At 44.1% G+C, this 19688-nt stretch overlaps 2 protein-coding genes across 3 annotated transcripts in view; both read right to left on the bottom strand.

Annotated features, from left to right (window-relative positions):
- Window positions 1–19688, bottom strand: part of LOC309550410 (uncharacterized protein) — a 141354-nt gene that overhangs the window by 66651 nt on the left and 55015 nt on the right. Inside the window, exon 9 of the mRNA XM_082250794.1 lies at window positions 12873–13372. Within this exon, the coding sequence (XP_082106920.1) occupies window positions 12873–13372 (500 nt within the window). The remainder of the gene's footprint in view (window positions 1–12872; window positions 13373–19688) is intronic.
- LOC309549135 (ornithine decarboxylase 1-like) overlaps window positions 1–19688 on the bottom strand; it is a 131425-nt gene that overhangs the window by 66612 nt on the left and 45125 nt on the right. The window lies entirely within an intron of this gene.

Here is a 19688-nt window from a genome sequence, read left to right as displayed (position 1 = left end):
GAACAGGAAGAGAGCACAGGAATGCTCTGGCCTGAGACTCAGAAGGGAATTTGAGAGAGGAGCTCTGTTTGGACTTTAAAAGAAAAGGTTTGATTTACCATGTGTTTTTGTGGGTGATGGGGACCAGCCCCACACTGTATAGTGAGAAAAACTGCTGTTTAGTTTAGCGCCGGACGGCAAGGATTTATTTTACTGTTTCGTTGTTTTTTCATATTTACAAACCTCTGCTAAATAAAGCTGGCAACCCACCAGACTTTAAAGAGATGAACTGCGTGCTGGCCTTACTTTCCTGGAAAAGGTGATCCCTGTGAGCTAATCTCCCACAATATATATATATATATATATATATATATATATATATATATATATATAACTTTGTGGTATATACTGCACTATCTGATCTCAACAAAATGTAAAAAGCAAAAATATCTCTCCCTGCCAGCAATGTATTATTAACTATACTACACTGCTGTTAAACTCACTACACTCTCTATGAAGGAATTCCACTTATAAATCACCCACTGGCCAAGAGATCAAACTCACAACCTCTCAATTGCAAGCCTGGTATTCTACCACCTACGCCACCGTCAAGCCTGCGTAGGCTGAACACACTCTCCCTGCCTAGCTAACTAACTTCTATCTCGCCCTACACACAGTGCACAGCAGCCGCCCCTGAGCCATAATTGGCTAAAGGCACCTGCCTTTGGCCAATCATGGCACAGATGATTTGATTGGCCAAAGCATGGAGGTCAGAGTCCATGCTTTGGCCAATCACATAATACACTGCCAGTGTGCAGTGCATTATGGATGTGGGAACTCAAAGTTTCCGTGAAGAAGCCCATTTGTTCGCCATTCGGCGAACGGGTGAACAGGCTGTGTTCGAGTCAGACTTAGGTTCGACTCCAACACGAAGACCATCCCTACTCTGCAAGATAAAACCTAAAATCTGGCCTGTTAGTGGGTCCTGAGGACTGGAGTTGATAACCACTGCTATAGGTAGTGTAAATATCTCCTAAAAATGCACCGTTTAGGAGATATTTACTGAGCAAGCAGCCAGTTATGTCACTGGCACATGTGTTCTGAAGGAACGGCCACCCATGACAATTCTTCAGAGTAGAGTGCCCTGACTGGTGGCTCCCGTGCGCATTCTCAGGAGTGACGTCATTGTGGCTCCGGCCAGTCACAGAGTTGGAGGCGCGAACCCGGAAGGAAGACTGGGTATAGATGGACGCCGTCTCCAGCGATGACATTGCATCGCTGGAATGCTTCATTTTTCAGGTAAGTTTAACCAGTTCTGGACCAGAAGGATTTGCCCCCTTAATGACTAAGCCATTTTTTGCGCTGCGCTATTTTAACGTGAAATTGCGCAGTTGTACGATGCTGTATCTAAATAAAATTGATGTCCCTTTTTCCCCACAAATAGAGCTTTCTTTTGGTGGTATTTGATCACCTGTGCGATTTTTTTTTTATTTTTATTTTTTTTTGCTTTACATTCGGAAAAAAAAAATATATATATTTTTTTCACATTCTGCTATATAACATTCCCCAAAAAAATGTAAAATCAAAATTTTTCATCCTCTTAGGCCAATTTGTATCCTGCTACATATTTTTGGTAAAAAAAAAAATGCAATAAGCGTACTTTGATTGGTTTACGCAAAAGTTATCACGTCTACAAACTAGGGGAAGATTTGTCATTTTTATTATTTACTAGTAATGGCGGCGATATGCAATTTTTAGCGGTACTGCGACATTGCGATGGACAGATCGGAATCCTAACTGACAATTTTGACACTACTACAGTAATCAGTGCTAAAAATATGCACTGTTACTGTAATAATGACACTGGCAGGGAAGGGGTTAACACGGGTGATCAAAGGGTTAAGTGTGAGTCTAGGGGAGTGTTTTCTAACTGTATGGGAGATGGACTTTTGAAATGACTACAGAGACCTGTGATCCTATATAGAAGGATCACAGGCGCTCTGTGATCATTTCAGAGAGAAGAACGGTCAGCTGTGTTTACAACTGAAATTAGTTAAAGTGGTATTAAACCCAAAACCAAAACTACATTATATTGCAGCTTACCAATCATTTAATGTGGTGGCTGCATTTGTTTTCTTGTCTTCTGCTTTTTTCTCTTCTTTTTTCACCTGGAGATTTGGCCAGTAACACACCTCTTGTATTATTGAGACACAACTCTGGAGGAAAGAGAACATGAGGCACAGCAGACCAGCATTGTCAGTTTTGGGGGGTGGGGGGGGGGGAGCCAAACTGCAGCTCACACTTTATATGCAGTTACAGCAAACATTTTCTTTTTTTTTTTGGGATAAAGGTTTTGCATAAATAAATAAAAGCTCATGACTTTAATCACCCCTACCAGTGAGTGTTAAAGTGGTTGTTAAGCCACTGTCATATCTTCATATAATCCTCTGAGGTTAATAATGATGTGTGCCCCAGTGTCTGTGTGTTTATAATAAAAAATGCTGTTCCATACGTGATTTCAGAGTGCTGCTCGGCGCTCACGTGACCAGCCTCCTCTCCCATCTCCCAATCTGACAGCTAGAGAGGGGGGTGGGGCCAAGAATCCCCCCCTGACGTCAGTTGGAAGGGGAGGAGAATAGGGGAGAGGCAGACAGTCACATGAGCGCCGAGCAGCGATATGAAATCCAGTATAGAACAGCATTGTTTCTTAACCACAAAGAATTATATGATATATTAAAAGTAATTTCAGCAGCAGGAGGGGGGGGGGGGGGTGCTGTCACTAGCTGACAGGCAGGGAGAGGGGGGGGAGGGGAGGACAGGAGAACTGCGGATGACAGAGGCACATATACTGACCACAGTGTCAGGGCTCTGCAGCCCTGATAAACTGTGTCAGTTTACAGAGGGGAGGGTATAGCCAGGCAGGATCAGCCAGGTATTTCAGATGCTAAAAGGGGCCACATTATACAGAAAAGGCACTCTGCTGTATAACATGCTTTAAAGGAACAGGATCCATTTTTTTTTTTTTTTAAGGTAACACACACTTTAAGTGGTTTGTCTCTCCATGTAAACTGATACATTCTGCTGGAGGGTTTGTGCTGTTAAAAACAACAGACTTGAAAATAGAAGAAAAAGACTAAATAAGGAAATTAGTACAGCCATCCCATCTAAGAATTGGTAAGCTGCAAAATAATAAATGTTTGCTTTTGCTCATGAGCATTGCAAAAAAAAAAAAAAAACAGAAAAAAAACAAATCTGCAAAATAATTTTCAAAATTATAATTTTCAAATTTTCAAAATCAAGAATATATTTTGAAACCATTCCAACGTAATAACCAATGAAAAATTAAAAAAAGTAAATTAAAAAATGTAGTAAACTACAGGCATACCCCGTTTTACGTACACTCCCTTTACGTACACTCGCAAGTATGGACAGCTTGGCATGGCACTACTCCCAGTTTTTAACATTGGCGTCTATGGGAAATCTTGGTCGGCTTGACATGGCACTGCTCCCAAAACATAAGTGACAGGGATACCAAACTTAGGGAGCACAGAGAGGGGACCCAGGACTACAACATTTCCTATTTTGTGGCTGACCAGCTTGCCTAGGTAATCTACCATTTCATAGTCCTGGGTCCCCTTAACATGCTCCCCAAGTTTGGTGTGCTCGTCACTTAATGTTTTGGGAGCAGTGCCATGTCAAGCTGACCAGGATTTCCTTTAGAGCTAGTGTATTTACATGCCTTGAATCGTGAAAAAAAGGTATTGCTTCACTTTAAGTACATTTTCGTTTTACATACATGCTCTGGTCCCATTGTGTACTTAAAAGTGGGGTATGCTTGTATATAAAAAAAGAGTCTATAATTTTTCAACTATCTTAACCATTTCCCCTTTCACACCTGTACACCTTCTTTGAACCAAAACAGTTTTCAAATTTCTGCTATAGACCTTTTTACTTTATCAATACATAAGATAACAAAGTAATCCTGTACATATATTATTTTTTGAAAGGACAAACAAATATTTTTCCTGTGATTTATTATGGCAATAATTATTATTTTGCAATCCTTAGACAATTAAACGTAACAAAACTAAATAAAAGCACTTTTTTTTTTTTTTTTTGACCAGTGCTAGGTTAAAAATAAATAATTACTTTGGATAAAAAGGTAAACATTTTATATTGTAATTTGTCCTGTTTAAAATGATGATTCTAGGACAAAGCATTGCAAAGTTATTTACAAATAAAATAAAGTTTTTTGTTTTTTTGTTTTTGTGATTTTTTTTTTTTAAATGTGACAGTAAAAAAAATGTAAATATTTATATTAATGGGTAATAAAATAGAAAATAACAAAAAAAATCAGCAAAAAAAATAATAGTTGAATGATCTAGAGCTCTGGCATGTGCCCATAAACTTACATTGCTGTGAAGGGTTACCTCTCCTGCTTTGGATCTGGGGGTTCTGTGTTCTGGAGTCAGAGGGCGGCGTGTGTGGATCTGGCTGTGTCTGCAGCTGCTTCCCTAACTGGCCCCCAGTTGCTGGTCTGAGGTTTCTGCAGTATTGGTTGGCTTTCAGAGCTCCTTGGCAATAATGAACGTATTGTACTGTCTCCCCCTGCTGGTCATCTAGGGTTTTGTGGGAATGACAAGAAGGAAGGAAGGGGTGGAAACATCTGGTCTGCTGTCACAGCATGGAGCAATGCCATCCTCACAGAAACAGGGAAAGAAAAACAGAAAGAGGCAACAGCTAAACTGAGTAAATTTGCTCATACTCCTAGTACTCCATGTAAGGAGAAATGGCAGTTGAAGTCTGCTCTTCCTGCCTCATTGTTTTCTCCAGCACAGGTCTGCTGTTAGAAATGTCTGAGCCCCATACAGCCTACTTGACAGCCCCCCCTCCCCCCCCCCTCGAAAGTGACTGATGACATAGATTTATCAGCCCATTTCTCTGTAGCCCCTGCTGCAAAGATGAATGAATAGGAAGCGCTATGAGGCTTCTGCTCATTCACAAACTGAAGCATAGAAAACACAATTTAAAGTGCATCAGTGATGAGTGGACACAAGAGTGATTGGTACCGATCTCTCACTGTGTTCATTCAGAAAAGGAAGGGGCCAGTAAATGACATATACGGGAAGATAACTGCGCTAACTAATAAGATCCAGCAGCAACTTAAATTGCGACAAACAATCAAAAAAGTATATATAACTAAGTTGCGCTAAATGTGTTATAAATGGCAATGAATGTCAAATTAAGACACAATATGATGTTAACTCCAAGTGAATGTCCTCTTAAAGTCCCAGATATTCTCCAGAAATCAAACACAGTCCAAAATGGAAATTCCCAAGTCAGAAACGTGTATCACTGGTGATGTAGTCTCCTTACCAGATAAAGGAAAGGAAAAAGCCAAACTCAAATTAGGTCTGCCAATCTCAGATCTGCAAGCCCATATTCATCTCAGGTGATGGATGGAAATCATGTAAAGAAAACAGAAGCTTCCATAGCATAATACTGTTGTTAAATGACACCCTGAGAAGTGCACACCACCACCAGAGCAGATAAGGATGAAAGTTATGCACCAGCACCCCTATGTTCCAAATGCTTACCAGAAGATAGGTAAAGGGACACACTGTAACGCTCCTGCGTTTTACGTATGATGTGGATTTTCAGCTGCAGAAATATTCCACTTCAGTAGTCATGTAGAGAAACGCTGAGACACCAATCCCAACTCTCAATGACTCATCATGTGTGGATGATCTCAATTCAGCAAGTAAATACACACACTCAATAAGATGTTTCCTAGAGTGACTTATGTATATAGTAACACAGTGATGATAGGCTGAAGAGACAGGTTGGGTAGAGATGGTAGATGACAGACACTTTAAAGGAAATGTTCTAGAAAGTAAGATAGTAGCAGATGGGATGCAAATAGGTTTAGCAATCATGTATGGTAGCAGATGACAGAGTAGCAGGTGGACATACAAGAGAGATCAACCCAGTGCAAGAACAGGTGGTAGTAGGCTCAAGAGCTAGCAATCTTAGATAATGCAGATGTAGTAATAGTCCTTAGTATGCAGAGCTAGATAGTGTAAGCTTTAGTATAAAGGTTATAGAGGTTTCCCCTGTGGGGTACTTATCACTAATAGCAATGTAGCAGAGGAGAGGTTCAGCAAGAGCGGATGATCCGGTAGCGGGATACAGGGATCAGTGCAGCGTGGTTCCGACAGCGAGGTATGCTTGCAAGCATGAGAGCTTCAAGACAGGTTAGCATCAAGGCACAAAGCAGTTTGAACGAACACATGTGAGTGAGAGCCGGCGATCTAAATAGCCATCCAGTCCGGCACTCAGTGATGACAGCATCAGTCTTAAAGGTGTATGCGCACCTTACCAAAAGAGAATGGTGGGGCGCATACACTTATGAAAGAGTAATTAGGGTACCCAAAGGTACCAGAACATTACACACACAAAAGCCACCAAATTCAAAGGTTCAAAAGATCACCTTAACACCACTGCCTCTTACCAAATCACATATGGGTAAACGCCAAATGTCCCATGGATGACCCTCGGAGCCAGCAGTAGGTGGAACGATCACTCCAAGTCAAAACCAAGGATGTAATAAAAGAAAGCTTGATAGTGTAAAACCAAACAAACCCTTTATTCACAAATGGTAAATATCACTCACAAACATAGGAAGCATCAAGCGTGGATACAGGGATTGAGATGAGCCGCCGGCCGGTCGGCTTTTCCGCCCGTCCTCAACAAGCTGGTGACGTCAGCACGCCGCGACCGACGCACGTTTCGTCAGATATGACGTTTTCAAGGTACAGGCGGCTTGCTGACGACACCGCTTAAATACACTAGGAATCACGCCCCGTGTGACCATCGAGGGCGGGACCATCCGCCATCTTGCCGAAGACCAAAGGCAGTGATGTCCGTGCTGATGACAAACCGCCACTGATTACACTAGGGTACTTCGCAAGAGGGTAGATGCCAGAATTTCAAACTAAAAGTTTATATGGCAACATTAATGTCACCTTAGCATCAAATTGAATGCCAGTGCCCACTAAAGGCTAAAAGTCAATTGCACCACCTACTGACAGGCACAAATATTAAAATTACGAATCAATATTGTATATCGGTCACAGGAAGCATGATACCTCACATTCCCTCAATACTGATAATAGAATTAAACATTAAACGAATATACTCAATATAATTGAGAATAAAAATAAAGAAAATAAAGAAATAAAGAAAAGAGGCAGTGGTGTTGGGGTGATCTTTTGAACCTTTGAATTTGGTGGCTTTTGTGTGTCCCTTTACCTATCTTCTGGTAAGCATTTGGAACATAGGGGTGCTGGTGCATAACTTTCATCCTTATCTGCTCTGGTGGTGGTGTGCACTTCTCAGGGTGTCATTTAACAACAGTATTATGCTATGGAAGCTTCTGTTTTCTTTACATGATTTCCATCCATCACCTGAGATGAATATGGGCTTGCAGATCTGAGATTGGCAGACCTAATTTGAGTTTGGCTTTTTCCTTTCCTTTATCTGGTAAGGAGACTACATCACCGGTGATACACGTTTCTGACTTGGGAATTTCCATTTTGGACTGTGTTTGATTTCTGGAGAATATCTGGGACTTTAAGAGGACATTCACTTGGAGTTAACATCATATTGTGTCTTAATTTGACATTCATTGCCATTTATAAAACATTTAGCGCAACTTAGCTATATATACAGTAAATGACATATACCTGTGTGCCAACGGGTAGCAGATGGAAGGAACGCATGTGCTAGAACCAATCCTCTTTCAGTGCAGCCAGAGGGAGGGAGTGGAGGAGAAGCTGGCAGAGCTGCAGTGGGAGACAGAGGAGGATCAGTATCTGCAATAATACAGTACAGTTGGCCCTCCTGCTAAACAGGTGCCTGGGCCCCCCTTTTGAACTGATGAGACCTGGGCCCAGTACAGGAGGGCTGGCTGTACTGCCTTATCAGCGGCCCTGCTCCAGCATCTCAGCTCCTGCAGAACTCGGCAGAAATGTTTTTTTTTCAGACCAGTATGAGAGATTTGTTGCCCACAGCATCTTCCTCCACTACTAACACAGTGATTTACAGGACACCAGTCCTTGTTAAGTGGCGCTCCTGATACTATAGAGACTGACACCTTGACACCTCTGAGCCAACATTAAGAGAAATCTTGCCAGCAGTACATACATATGGTGCATCATTATCACATACATATGGTGCATCATTATCACAACTAACTGTTGAAGTGAGAGGTATTAAGGAAGAGATCCTGAATATCCGTCAGGATATGTGTAAGTTGAAGGAAAGAGTCACAATACTGGAGGTAAGAGTAAGCACCCTGAAGGACAACTTGGCTCCTTTAACCACTTGCCTACAGGGCACTTTTACCCCCTTCCTGACCAGGCCAATTTTCAGCTTTCAGCGCTCTCACGCTTTGAATGACAATTGCGCGGTCATGCTACACTGTAACCTTATGAAATTTTTATCATTTTTTTCACACAAATAGAGCTTTCTTTTGGTGGTATTTAATAACCTCTGGGTTTTTTTATTTCTTACAAAAAAAAAAAGAAAAAAGACAGAAAATTTTGAAAAAAAAAGTTTTCTTATTTTCTGTGAGTACATTTTGAAAATAAATACATTTTTCTCCTTCACTGATGTGCGCTGATGAGGTGGCACTGATGGGCACTGATAGGCTGCACTGATGGGCACTGATGAGGTGGCACTTATAGGCACCGATGAGGTGGCACTTATGGGCACTGATGAGGTGGCACTGATGAGGAGGTACTAATATGCCGCACTGATGAGCACTGATAGGTGGCACTGATAGGCGGCACTGATGAGCACTGATAGGCGGCACTGATGAGCACTGATTGGTGGCACTGCTGGGCACTGAGAGGTGGCACTGACGGACGGCACTGATGGGCACTGAGAGGCGGCACTGATGGGCACTGAGAGGCAGCACTGATGGACACTGATGGGTGGCACTGATGGACACTGACGGGTGGCACTGATGGGCGGCACTGATGAGCACTGATGCAGCACCATCAGTGTCCACACTCAGTGCCCATAGTGCTGCTAGTCAGTGCCCATCAGTGCCTAGATGAGCAGGCACTGATGGGCACTGACTTGCAGCACTATGGGCACTGATTGTGGGCACTGGTGGGGGGCGCTGTGGGCAGTTATGGCATTTTTTTCCGCTCTTGTGTAATCAGGGCACTGGTGATCAGTGCCCTGAATACATTCCTCTGTGTCCCCTTACCACTGATCAGCTCTCCTCTTCCTCACACTGCAGTCTCTGTGTGAGGAAGGAGAGCTGGCGATGAGAGATGATCTCATATGTTTACATTTGAGATCATCTCTCATTGCACGGTCCGATCATGTGGTAAATGGCCGATGTGATTGGCCTTTCACCACGATCTGTGATTGGCTGTGTCCAAGGGACACGGCCGACACAGATTTTCCCCGATGCGCGCTCGCGGGAGCGCAGGGAGCCTGTTACTGGGAGGCCGTATAAAGACGGCCTCCCGGAAATTAGAGCCCGCGTTGTAGCCGTCTTTCGGCTATAGCGTGGGCGGAAGGTGGTTAAAACAAGACACTCAAGATGTGTTGGCTAAAACCTTCAATACCACGGTTCATATAGAGCAGTGATGGCGAACCTTGACACCCCAGATGTTTTAGGACTACATTTCCCATGATGCTCACCTACACTGCCGAGTGCATGAGCATCATGGGAAATATAGTTCCATAACATCTGGGGTGCCAAGGTTTGCCATCACTGATATAGAGGATATGGAGAACCAACTGAAACGTGAAACTGAATGATCTCTGAAGAGTGGGCATGCTGGAAAAAGCGGTGGTAAAAAAAAACTCTACCCAATTTATTAAATCCTGGTTTTTGTCTGTATTTGGTAGAGAAAAGTTTTCCCCACTCTTTACAGTAGAGCTGGCTTATAAAGTGCCATTCCGTGCCCCAATACCCGCAGCATCGTCAAGGACATTCTTGCCTCAATGATTGCATTTTAAGGATAGAGAGATTATTCTACAGCTGGCAAGACAGAGAACTGACCTAGAAATGGGGGGGAGGCTAAAGTATCAATCTTCCCGGACTTTTTAGCGGAAGTACAATGCAAACAGACTGTGGAAGCCAAACAGCATCTAAGAGTCCTTAATTTGTTCTATGTGATGCTATATCCGGCAAAGTTAGGGGTGGTGGGCGCCTTACTTCTTTGAAGCTCCAGCTGCAGTAGCTGCTTGGCACAGAAAAGAGACTACAACAAGTCTCGAAATGATAGCATGTTTAAATTGTATTTGTCTCTGCAATAGGGATATTTAATTTATTTAAAAGGGTCAGCAGAGGGTGGATGGGAAAATTATTATTACTCTAGAGCAGTGATGGTGAACCTTAGCACCCCAGATGTTTTGGAAGTACATTTCCCATGATGCTCATACACTCTGCAGTGTAGTTGAGCATCATGGGAAATGTAGTTCCAAAACATCTGGGGTGCCAAGGTTCGCCATCACTGCTCTAGAGAGTTGTAGCCTACATGGTTGGGCTCCATGGCAAATGGGCACGAGCCTCTATTACTCTTCTATGGCTATTGTCCCAGAAGGAAGCTCCTTCTAAAAATGATGCACAAGAAAGCCCCCAAACAGTTTGCTGAAGACAAGCAGACCAAGGACATAGATTACTGGAACCATGTCCTGTGGTCTGATGAGACCAAGATAAACTTATTTGGTTCAGATGGTGTCAAGCATGTATGGCGGCAACCAGGTGAGGAGTATAAAGACACGTGTGTCTTGCCTACAGTCAAGTATGGTGGTGGGAGTGTTATGGTCTGGGGCTGCATGAGTGCTGCCGGCACTGGGGGAGACACAGTTCCTTTAGGGAACCATGAATGCCAACATGAACTGTGAAGCAGAGCATTATCCCCTCCTTCAGAGACTGGCCCGCAGGGCAGTATTCCAACATGATAACCCAAACCCACCTCCAAAATGACCACTGCCTTGCTAAAGATGCTGAGGGTAAAGGTGATGGACTGGCCAAGCATGTCTCCAGACCTAAACCTTTTTCAGCATCTGTGGAGCATCCTCGAATGAAAGGTGGAGGAGTGCAAGGTTTCTAACATCCACCAACTCCGTGATGTAATGGAGGAGTGGAAGAGGACTCCAGTGGTAACCTGTGAACCTCTGGTGAACTCCATGCCCAAGAGACAGTGCTGGAAAATAATGGTGGCCCCACAAAATATTTACTTTGGGCCCAAGTTGGACATTTTCACTTAGGGGTGTACTCACTTTTGTTGATAGCGGTTTAGACAATAATGGCTGTGTGTTGAGTTATTTTTGGGGGACAGCAGATTTGCACTGTTATACAAGCTGTACACTCACTACTTTATATTGTAGCAAAGTGTAATTTCTTCAGTTTTGTCACAAGAAAAGATATAATAAAATATTTACAAAAATGTGAGGGGTGTACTCACTTTAGTGAGATACTGTAATATAATGATAAGGATATCTCTTACCTCCCGTTTTTGCAAATCCTTTATAAATATATTTCTGCTGCCAATTGTGCAAAATACGCAAAGTAATAAATATTACTTATTTCATGTGCAAACCTTTATAAATGTATACCTACTACCATATAGTGCGAATTGTGCAAAACAATAAATATTGCTCATGTCATAACAATTAAAGTGCAATGTGCTTACAATAAACAATCTTCACATATTATTAAAAAAAAGTGCAAAAATCAAATGTTATAGTGTCCAATTCAAATGTCCATCTATTTAATGCATGAAGATGCTGAAATGACAAGTCCCACAAACCACTTATTGATGTGCTCTTTAAACGTGATGTAACTTCTCAAACCAATTTACATGGTGTGCTTCAAACACGTTGTATACTCCGTCACCAATGTCACTATATAAACTCACCAGAGCAAGTTGCTGATCAGAATATACACCAGATAATGCGCTTTTCCCCCAGAGACAATAACCACTCCATGTCTGCTGTTTATCACTCTGTGTCTGCTGTTTATAACAGGTGGTTAGGCAGTAGCTCTCATAAATTAAATAATCACATGAAGGAGAACGATAAGAAAGAAGAGACTCCCATAGTCTAAAATTGTCTAAAATCTTGATTTATTAAAAGTAAAAAAAGCCACTCACATCTCGAGATGTCTCCACCAACACAAGTATATACAGCTTGATTTATTGTTCCGATTGATCTATTGGGCCCATTTACTGAGCCGCGTGTGTAGTGGCGACAAACGTCCTGGCCCCAGGTTCTGCCTCTCCAGTGTAAGCATTGAAAGTGTGATCTCTGTAACTTACAGTTGTGATGAGATAACGATAACCCTCAATCTTAGCTAAATTAACAGACAGTGACTAGATCTAGACGACACCTTGAAGATCTTGTGAAGTTTAATCCAGAAACTGTGAGGATCTTACAACAATGAACAATGGATAGGTCAAAAGATCATAATGTGATCCACTCCATGAAACATGAGGCTGAGATGCATTACTGGGAAAGGTGTGTTGAACCTCCTTTCATTACTTTAACTTCTACTTTCCATACTTTTCCATCATTACTTGGCATAGTCTTTGCAATAAGATCCATAGGCCAATGGTTGCGATGGGAATCTGTCTTTCAAGAGAACTATGCCTCCCATTTGTAGGTTGAGTTTACTAGTTTGCCATTTACTGTGGCTTTGAAGGTTAGAGAGGAACTCCATCTTCCTGCAGTTCCAAAACACATTAGCAAGATGTTGAACCCCGTTTCTATTGATGCTTGTAAACATTAGGGAAATCAAGTTCCTCTGTGGGAATAGTGGCTATCCCAATTTTTTGGGTAAGAAGAGTGGCTGAAGTGAGCATTACTGGAGACTCTGGATCTGAGGACACAGAGACCAGTGGCCTTGCATTGATTATAGCAGACACTTCTGCAAGTAGAGTGACTAAGATATTATGTGTAAGCTGGGAAGGTTTCTGGTCCAGTAGTATAGAGTCCAGGATTTTTCTTGCAACTCCAATCATGCGTTCCCAAGAGCCTCCCATGTGAGAGGAATGAGGTGCTATAAAACCCAAGGGAACATAAATACTGTTCACTGTAGGCAAAACTCCTCGCTTTGTGAAGGACTTGTCACAGGCTGATACTTGAAATGTGAATGTGTCTTGCTTAACATTCCAAAGCAATCCAAGACTGTTTTGCGTAATGGAAAGGTTAGATCCTAGTTGGAATATCTTCACACTGACACCATAGTCATCAGAAGGAAAGGTTCTCATGACCTTTTCGCTGCGTGAAATTATTTTGTGAAGTCTGAGGTTTGCAGTGGCAAGCATGTTCTTGGTTCTAGTGACAAGGTCAATAGCTTCTTCTTCTGTAGGCAGAGATTTGAGTCATCTACATAGAAATTCCTTACGACGAACTGTCGTGCATTAGACCTAAATTCCTTCTCACCCTCTTGAGCTGTTTTCTTCAATCCATAAATTGCTACTGAAGGAGAGTATGACTTCATCATTGACATCATTATTGCGGTACCATCTGAACCTGAGGAAGTTTCTGTAGTCTTTACGGACGATGAAACAGTGGAACATTTGCTGAATGTCAGCCATAACAGCAATTGGCTCTTGTCCGAAGCAAAGTAAAACTCCTATAGGATTGGTGTTCAGATTAGGCCCAGGGAGAAGATTGTCATTGGGGGAGACACCTTTATTGCGAGCACTGGAGTCGAGACCACCCTAATTTGATCAGGCTTGTGAGGATGGAAGACACCAAAGCATGGTAGATACCAACATTCTTCTCCTCCATTAAGAAGAGGTGCAGGCACAGCATGATCTCTCTCAAACACTCAAACGCCATCTGCATAAAGTCCACAAAGTGCTTTTTCATCTCAGGCTTCCTCAAACTGCGCTTTAAAAAAAAAACTGTTATTCTGCATGTCCTCTGTTGTTTGGTAGTTTCTTTCTTGGGGTATGAAATTATAGAGGTGCTATCCAACTGTTGGAATCATCTTGGTTGAGATTTTCAAGAATTTTTTGTCTTCCATGGTAGCTGCTAACTCATTGTCTTTAGTGGTTACTGTGACTGACGTGGGTATCAGATCCCTGCCCTCTTAACTAACTTGTGACAAAGGACTGGCCAATCTCACACCACGCCGTTACTTATGTAACAATGACGCTCTCAACAGCACCCTGCACAAAGATTTTCCAGCTCGCAGGACCACAATCTAGGTGCCAGCAGCCTGAGAGGGATTGTCACTGGGCTAATTAAGTAATTAACCCCTTTTTTGTAATTAACCCCTGTTTTGGTCCGAGCAGGGGGAAGCTCATAATTTTAGAAATATCAATTATGACTTTAGAATAACCATCTGTAAAGCACACTGTCACCACAGACAGGTATGTTCAGAGGATTTATTCTATACAGTAGCACTCTTAAAGAGACAGGTTCTTGGTTAGCTTACATTACGAGCTTAGGGACAAGGTTAACACTTTTCAAAATAAGGTTTTGATAATGAAAAGTTCAAAGTTGGTGCAAATAAAATACTTACAGAAAAAAAAAATGTGTTTCAAAGACATGGGGACATAATTCAGCAATAGCAAAATAAGGTAGAATTGTAGAGGAAAAATACTTGCAGTCAATGTCCTGGGTGCTATCAGATTTCAGTCAATGAGCCCAGGTGTTATTGGTTCTAAAACTTGACAGATGTTCCTGCTTTGATGGTTCCATGAGAACTCCCACTTGTTAGGGATCTCTCTTTTTCTCTGGGATCAAAGGGGTGTTGACAGATGTCCCTGACCAATAAAACAGAGTGGCCATGGGCTGTCCTGAGTTTATGACAATATCAGGTCACTCCTCTATCGACAGTTTTTTACCACTATTCATATCTTCCTAAATTTACCGGTTACATTCTCGAAACTCATAGATTATGGTTCAGCATTGAATCTCGCATCCAGGGATACTAAACATAGGATAGCTCAGATAAACCTGTCACCCAGGGCATATCTGACAGCTATCTTCCCTTCTAAATGTGCTAGTGTGGACATGTATGACCTTAATTCGTTCAGTATGACATTTCTCATCCAAATATATACTTATTGTTAATGTGTCACGATAGGCCTGGACAGAAGAAACAGACGGTCACAAGTTAGCCTATAGTTTTGTCTGTATATTCTTACCTCCTTGCTGCAGTGCTTCTGTCTTGCTTCCCTTCACATGTGGTGTTTGGGCTTCTATGGGCGTCGCCTGCTCCACTGTGGGTTATATCCTGTTCCTGTCAATTACTTTCTGTGTCACCTCCCTGTATGCTTCCCTATATATACACATGCTCAGTGCACTGCCCCTTGCTTGAGCAACATTGCTGTTCTCTGAGCTCCCATCCGTGTATCCCTTGGTTATTGTATCTGATCTCCTGTGTACCGACCCGGCTTCGTTTCTCCGTCTATGTTCGTCTGCTGCCTGTCCTGACCTCGGCTTGTCTCTTAGATCTCCTTATAGTCTCCTGTTTAGCCTGCACAAGCCAGCGGTCTCCACATCCTCAGCCGGGCCTACCTGGGGGCCGTGACCTGGTTCCAGTCTGCTGCAAGTCTATCCCCACCATCAGGGGCCCTGGTAAAGAAGCAGGCTGGAGCTTAGACTCCGCGCCCTGGGGAATCCTGAGCTGGGGATCTATAAGGGCTCACTACCACTGACTCGTTGACAGTTTGCTCAAGCCATGACCTCGTCGGAGACACCGCAGCCACTTCAGGATCAACTTCAGAGTTTGGAGCAGAGAGTTGACGTTCAGCAGGCTTATCAAGAACAGATTATGCAGTGTCTGCAGGCTCTTTCTTCCCATCAGCTGCAGATTGTGCCTACTCCCGCTTCCTCCGTTCCAGCTCCTGTGTCCGCCCCTGTCGCTTCCGCTTCCGCAGTCCCTCCAGCAGAGGTCAGTCCTGCAAAACTCCAGCTGCCTCCGCCATCTCGCTTCTCTTGGGACCCCAAAGCTTGTCGGGGATTCATCAATCAGTGCTCAATCCACTTCGAGCTAGCAGGCCATTACTTTCCTACTGATCGTTCCAAGGTGGCGTACATGATTTCACTCCTGTCGGGACCAGCTTTGGTTTGGGCCTCGCCGCTGTGGGAGCGTCAAGATCGTACCGTTTCCAGTCTCTCTGCCTTCCTACGAGCTTTCCTTAATACCTTTGATGTGCCTGGCAGGGCCTCATCTGCTTCTGGAGCCCTTCTTCGTCTTCGTCAAGGAAACATGACTGTTGGTCAATATGCAGTTCAGTTTCGCACCTTGGCTTTGGAACTGGCATGGAACAACAAGGCTCTTACTGCAACATTTTGGCAAGGTCTTGCAGATCGTATTAAGGACGAACTAGCTGGCAGAACTATACCCACCACCATGGATGGCTTGATTTCCCTTAGCATCCAAATTGATGTTCGCTTCCAGGAGCGAGATCTGGAAAGGACTGTGTCACGTCACCCCCCACTGGGTCACCTTGCTTCTGTTGTCCAGAACATTCCGGAACAACCCATCTCTCCCACAGTATTGGCTTCTGAAGAACCCATGCAATTAGGCCGGACACGCCTCGCTCCACAAGAGAGCTCCCGTCGCCTGAGACTCGGCCTGTGTCTTTACTGCGGAGCTGGTGGTCATATGATAAAATCCTGCCCCGTCCGTCCGGGAAACTCTCGGGTCTAGGTCACTCAGAGGGAGGCGATCTAGACCAGAATCTGAACTCTGCCACCTACCCTCGATTTGTTATACCCGTCTCTATTCATTGGGCCCTAAATTCATATCAAGTTTCTGCATATGTAGACTCTGGAGCAGCCGGGAATTTCATTGAGCAGTCTTTGGCCACTGAACTGGGCATTCCTCTAGTTCCCCTAGCTATGCCTCTAGCTGTTTTGGCAGTGGATGGGTCGACCTTGGCCTTCGGACCCCTACGCTTCAGAACAGCCTCGTATCACCATGCATGTCGGTGTCCCTCATCGGGAGGAAGTCTCCTTCCTGATACTTCCCAAGTCTTCTAGTCCCATCATTCTTGGACTTCCATGGTTGAAGAAATACTCACCTTATCTGGATTGGAACTCTGGCCAAGTGTTATCTTGGGGGTCGCAATGCCATCAGACCTGTCTCCCTAAGGTGTCTCCACCTCTCCGTGTACCTGTGGCTGAGGTCTCTACCTCTCCAATTCTTCCTCGGCAGTATCTGGCCTTCCGAGATGTCTTTTGCAAAAAAGCTGCTGACAGTTTGCCTCCTCATCGTCCCTACGTGCGATTGACCTCCAACCCGAGGCTTCACCACTCCGAGGTAGAGTCTACCCTCTCTCCATCCCGGAGACCCAAGCCATGTCCAAGTACATCCAGGAAAATCTGCAGAAAGGATTTATACGTAAATTCAATTCTCCTGCTGGGGCTGGGTTCTTCATTGTGGAGAAAAAGGATGGTACACTCCGGCCCTGCATTGATTATAGAGGTCTCAATGCCATCACCATTAAGAATCGGTACCCGTTACCCTTGATTTATGAACTTTTTGACAGGCTACGAGATGCTCATATTTTCACCAAGTTGGACATCCGTGGAGCATACAATTTGATTAGGATTCGAGAGGGGGATGAATGGAAAACCGCTTTTAACACCAGAGATGGGCACTATGAATATCTCGTAATGCCTTTTGGCTTGTGTAACGCCCCAGCTGTCTTCCAGAACTTTGTTAATTACATTTTTTCTGATCTCCTATATGTTTGTGTCATCGTGTATCTCGATGACATACTCCTCTTTTCTCCAGATTTGAACACTCATCGCCAGCATGTTTGTACTGTTCTTCAACGTCTTCGGGACCACCGCTTGTATGTGAAGTTGGAGAAGTGCCTCTTTGAGCAAAGCCAAGTTCCTTTATTAGGCTACATAGTCACAGATAAAGGGCTGCTTATGGATCCTGCCAAACTTCAGGCCATCTCCAACTGGCCTCAGCCTTCTGGTCTAAAAGCAACACAACGGTTCTCGGGATTCACCAATTTCTATCGCCAGTTCATCCCTGATTACTCCTATCTGGTGGCACCCATTACCTCCTTGACCCGGAAGGGTGCCAATGCCAGAGCCTGGCCTCCTGAAGCTGTCGAGGCTTTCCACAAGCTCAAATCGGCCTTCCTATCGGCATCTATTCTCAAACGTCCTGACATTCTTCAGCCTTTCTTCTTGGAAGTAGATGCTTCATCCTTGGGAGTGGGTGCCGTCCTTCTCCAAAGGCATGACAGTAAGCTCCGCCCCTGTGCCTTTTTCTCTAAGAAGTTTTCTGATGCAGAGAAAAATTACACCATCGGGGATCGGGAGCTTCTGGCTATCAAGCTGGCACTGCAAGAATGGCGACATCTACTGGAGGGGTCTCCTCATCGTATTCTGATCTATACCGATCATAAGAACCTCCAGTATCTGCAGTCCGTCCGACGTTTAAATCCCAGGCAAGCACGATGGGCTCTCTTTTTTGCCAGGTTTAATTTTGACATCACCTTCCGGCCCGGCTCCAAGAATGCTCGTGCGGATGCCTTGTCCAGATCATTTGACGTTGCTGACTCAGAGTGTCATATTGAACCTGAACATATTATTCCTGCCAATTGTTTCCTGGCCTCCACTCACCTTCAGTCTCCACGTATCCCTCCCGGAAAGACTTTTGTGAGGCCCTCCCTTCGCCCCAAGCTTCTCAAATGGGCACATGACTCTAAACTCTCTGGACATCCTGGTGTGCAACGCACTTGTGCCTTCCTGCTGCGTTACTACTGGTGGCCCTCACTCCGGAAGGATGTTGAGGAATATGTCCAGGCTTGCTCCATTTGCGTGCAGTCTAAGTCTTCTACTTCAGCTCCAGAAGGTCTCCTGTTACCTCTACCTGTTCCAGATGTACCGTGGCGCTGCATCTCTATGGACTTTATATCTGAACTACCCCCATCAGCGGGTTCCACCGTTATCTGGGTGGTGGTGGACAGGTTTTCTAAAATGTGTCACTTAACTCCACTTCCAGGCCTACCCTCTGCTGTCACTTTGGCTTCCATCTTCATTAGGGAAATCTTTCGTCTCCATGGTATGCCCTCACACATTGTCTCAGATAGAGGAGTTCAGTTTACGGCCCGCTTCTGGAGAGCCCTGGCCACGTCATTTGGAATCAAGTTGGATTTCTCCTCAGCTTTTCATCCGCAGTCAAATGGTCAAACAGAAAGGGTTAACCAGAATGTGGAACGGTATCTTCGTGCCTTCATTTCTGCCCATCAGGATGATTGGGTAGACCTTTTACCCTGGGCAGAAATTGCCCTCAATAACCATGCTAATGCCAGCACTGGTGAGTCTCCCTTCTTCACGGTATTTGGCCGCCATCCTTCAGTACCATTTCCTGTTCCGATCTCTGCTGAGGTGCCGGCAGCCGCAGAGGTGCAACGGTCCCTCAATTCTATCTGGGCAGATGTTTCCAAGAATTTACATCTGGCGGCTTCCAGGTACAAAGTAGCTGCAGATCGTCATCGCCGTGTGATCCCCAAAATTCTCCCTGGTGATAAGGTTTGGCTCTCTACCAAGAATATCCGTCTCAGGATACCCTCTATGAAGTTTGCTCCCCGTTTCATTGGTCCCTTTACAATCCTCTGCCAGGTTAACCCTGTCGCTTTTAAGCTCCGTCTCCTGTCACATCTAAAAATCCCCAATGTTTTCCATGTTTC

Source organism: Pelophylax lessonae, assembly GCF_965119305.1.
Source record: "Pelophylax lessonae genome assembly, chromosome: 3".
NCBI classification, from domain to species: domain Eukaryota; kingdom Metazoa; phylum Chordata; class Amphibia; order Anura; family Ranidae; genus Pelophylax; species Pelophylax lessonae.
The sequence above is the reverse complement of the archived record's forward strand: the minus strand, read 5'-3'. Positions and strand labels throughout refer to the sequence as shown.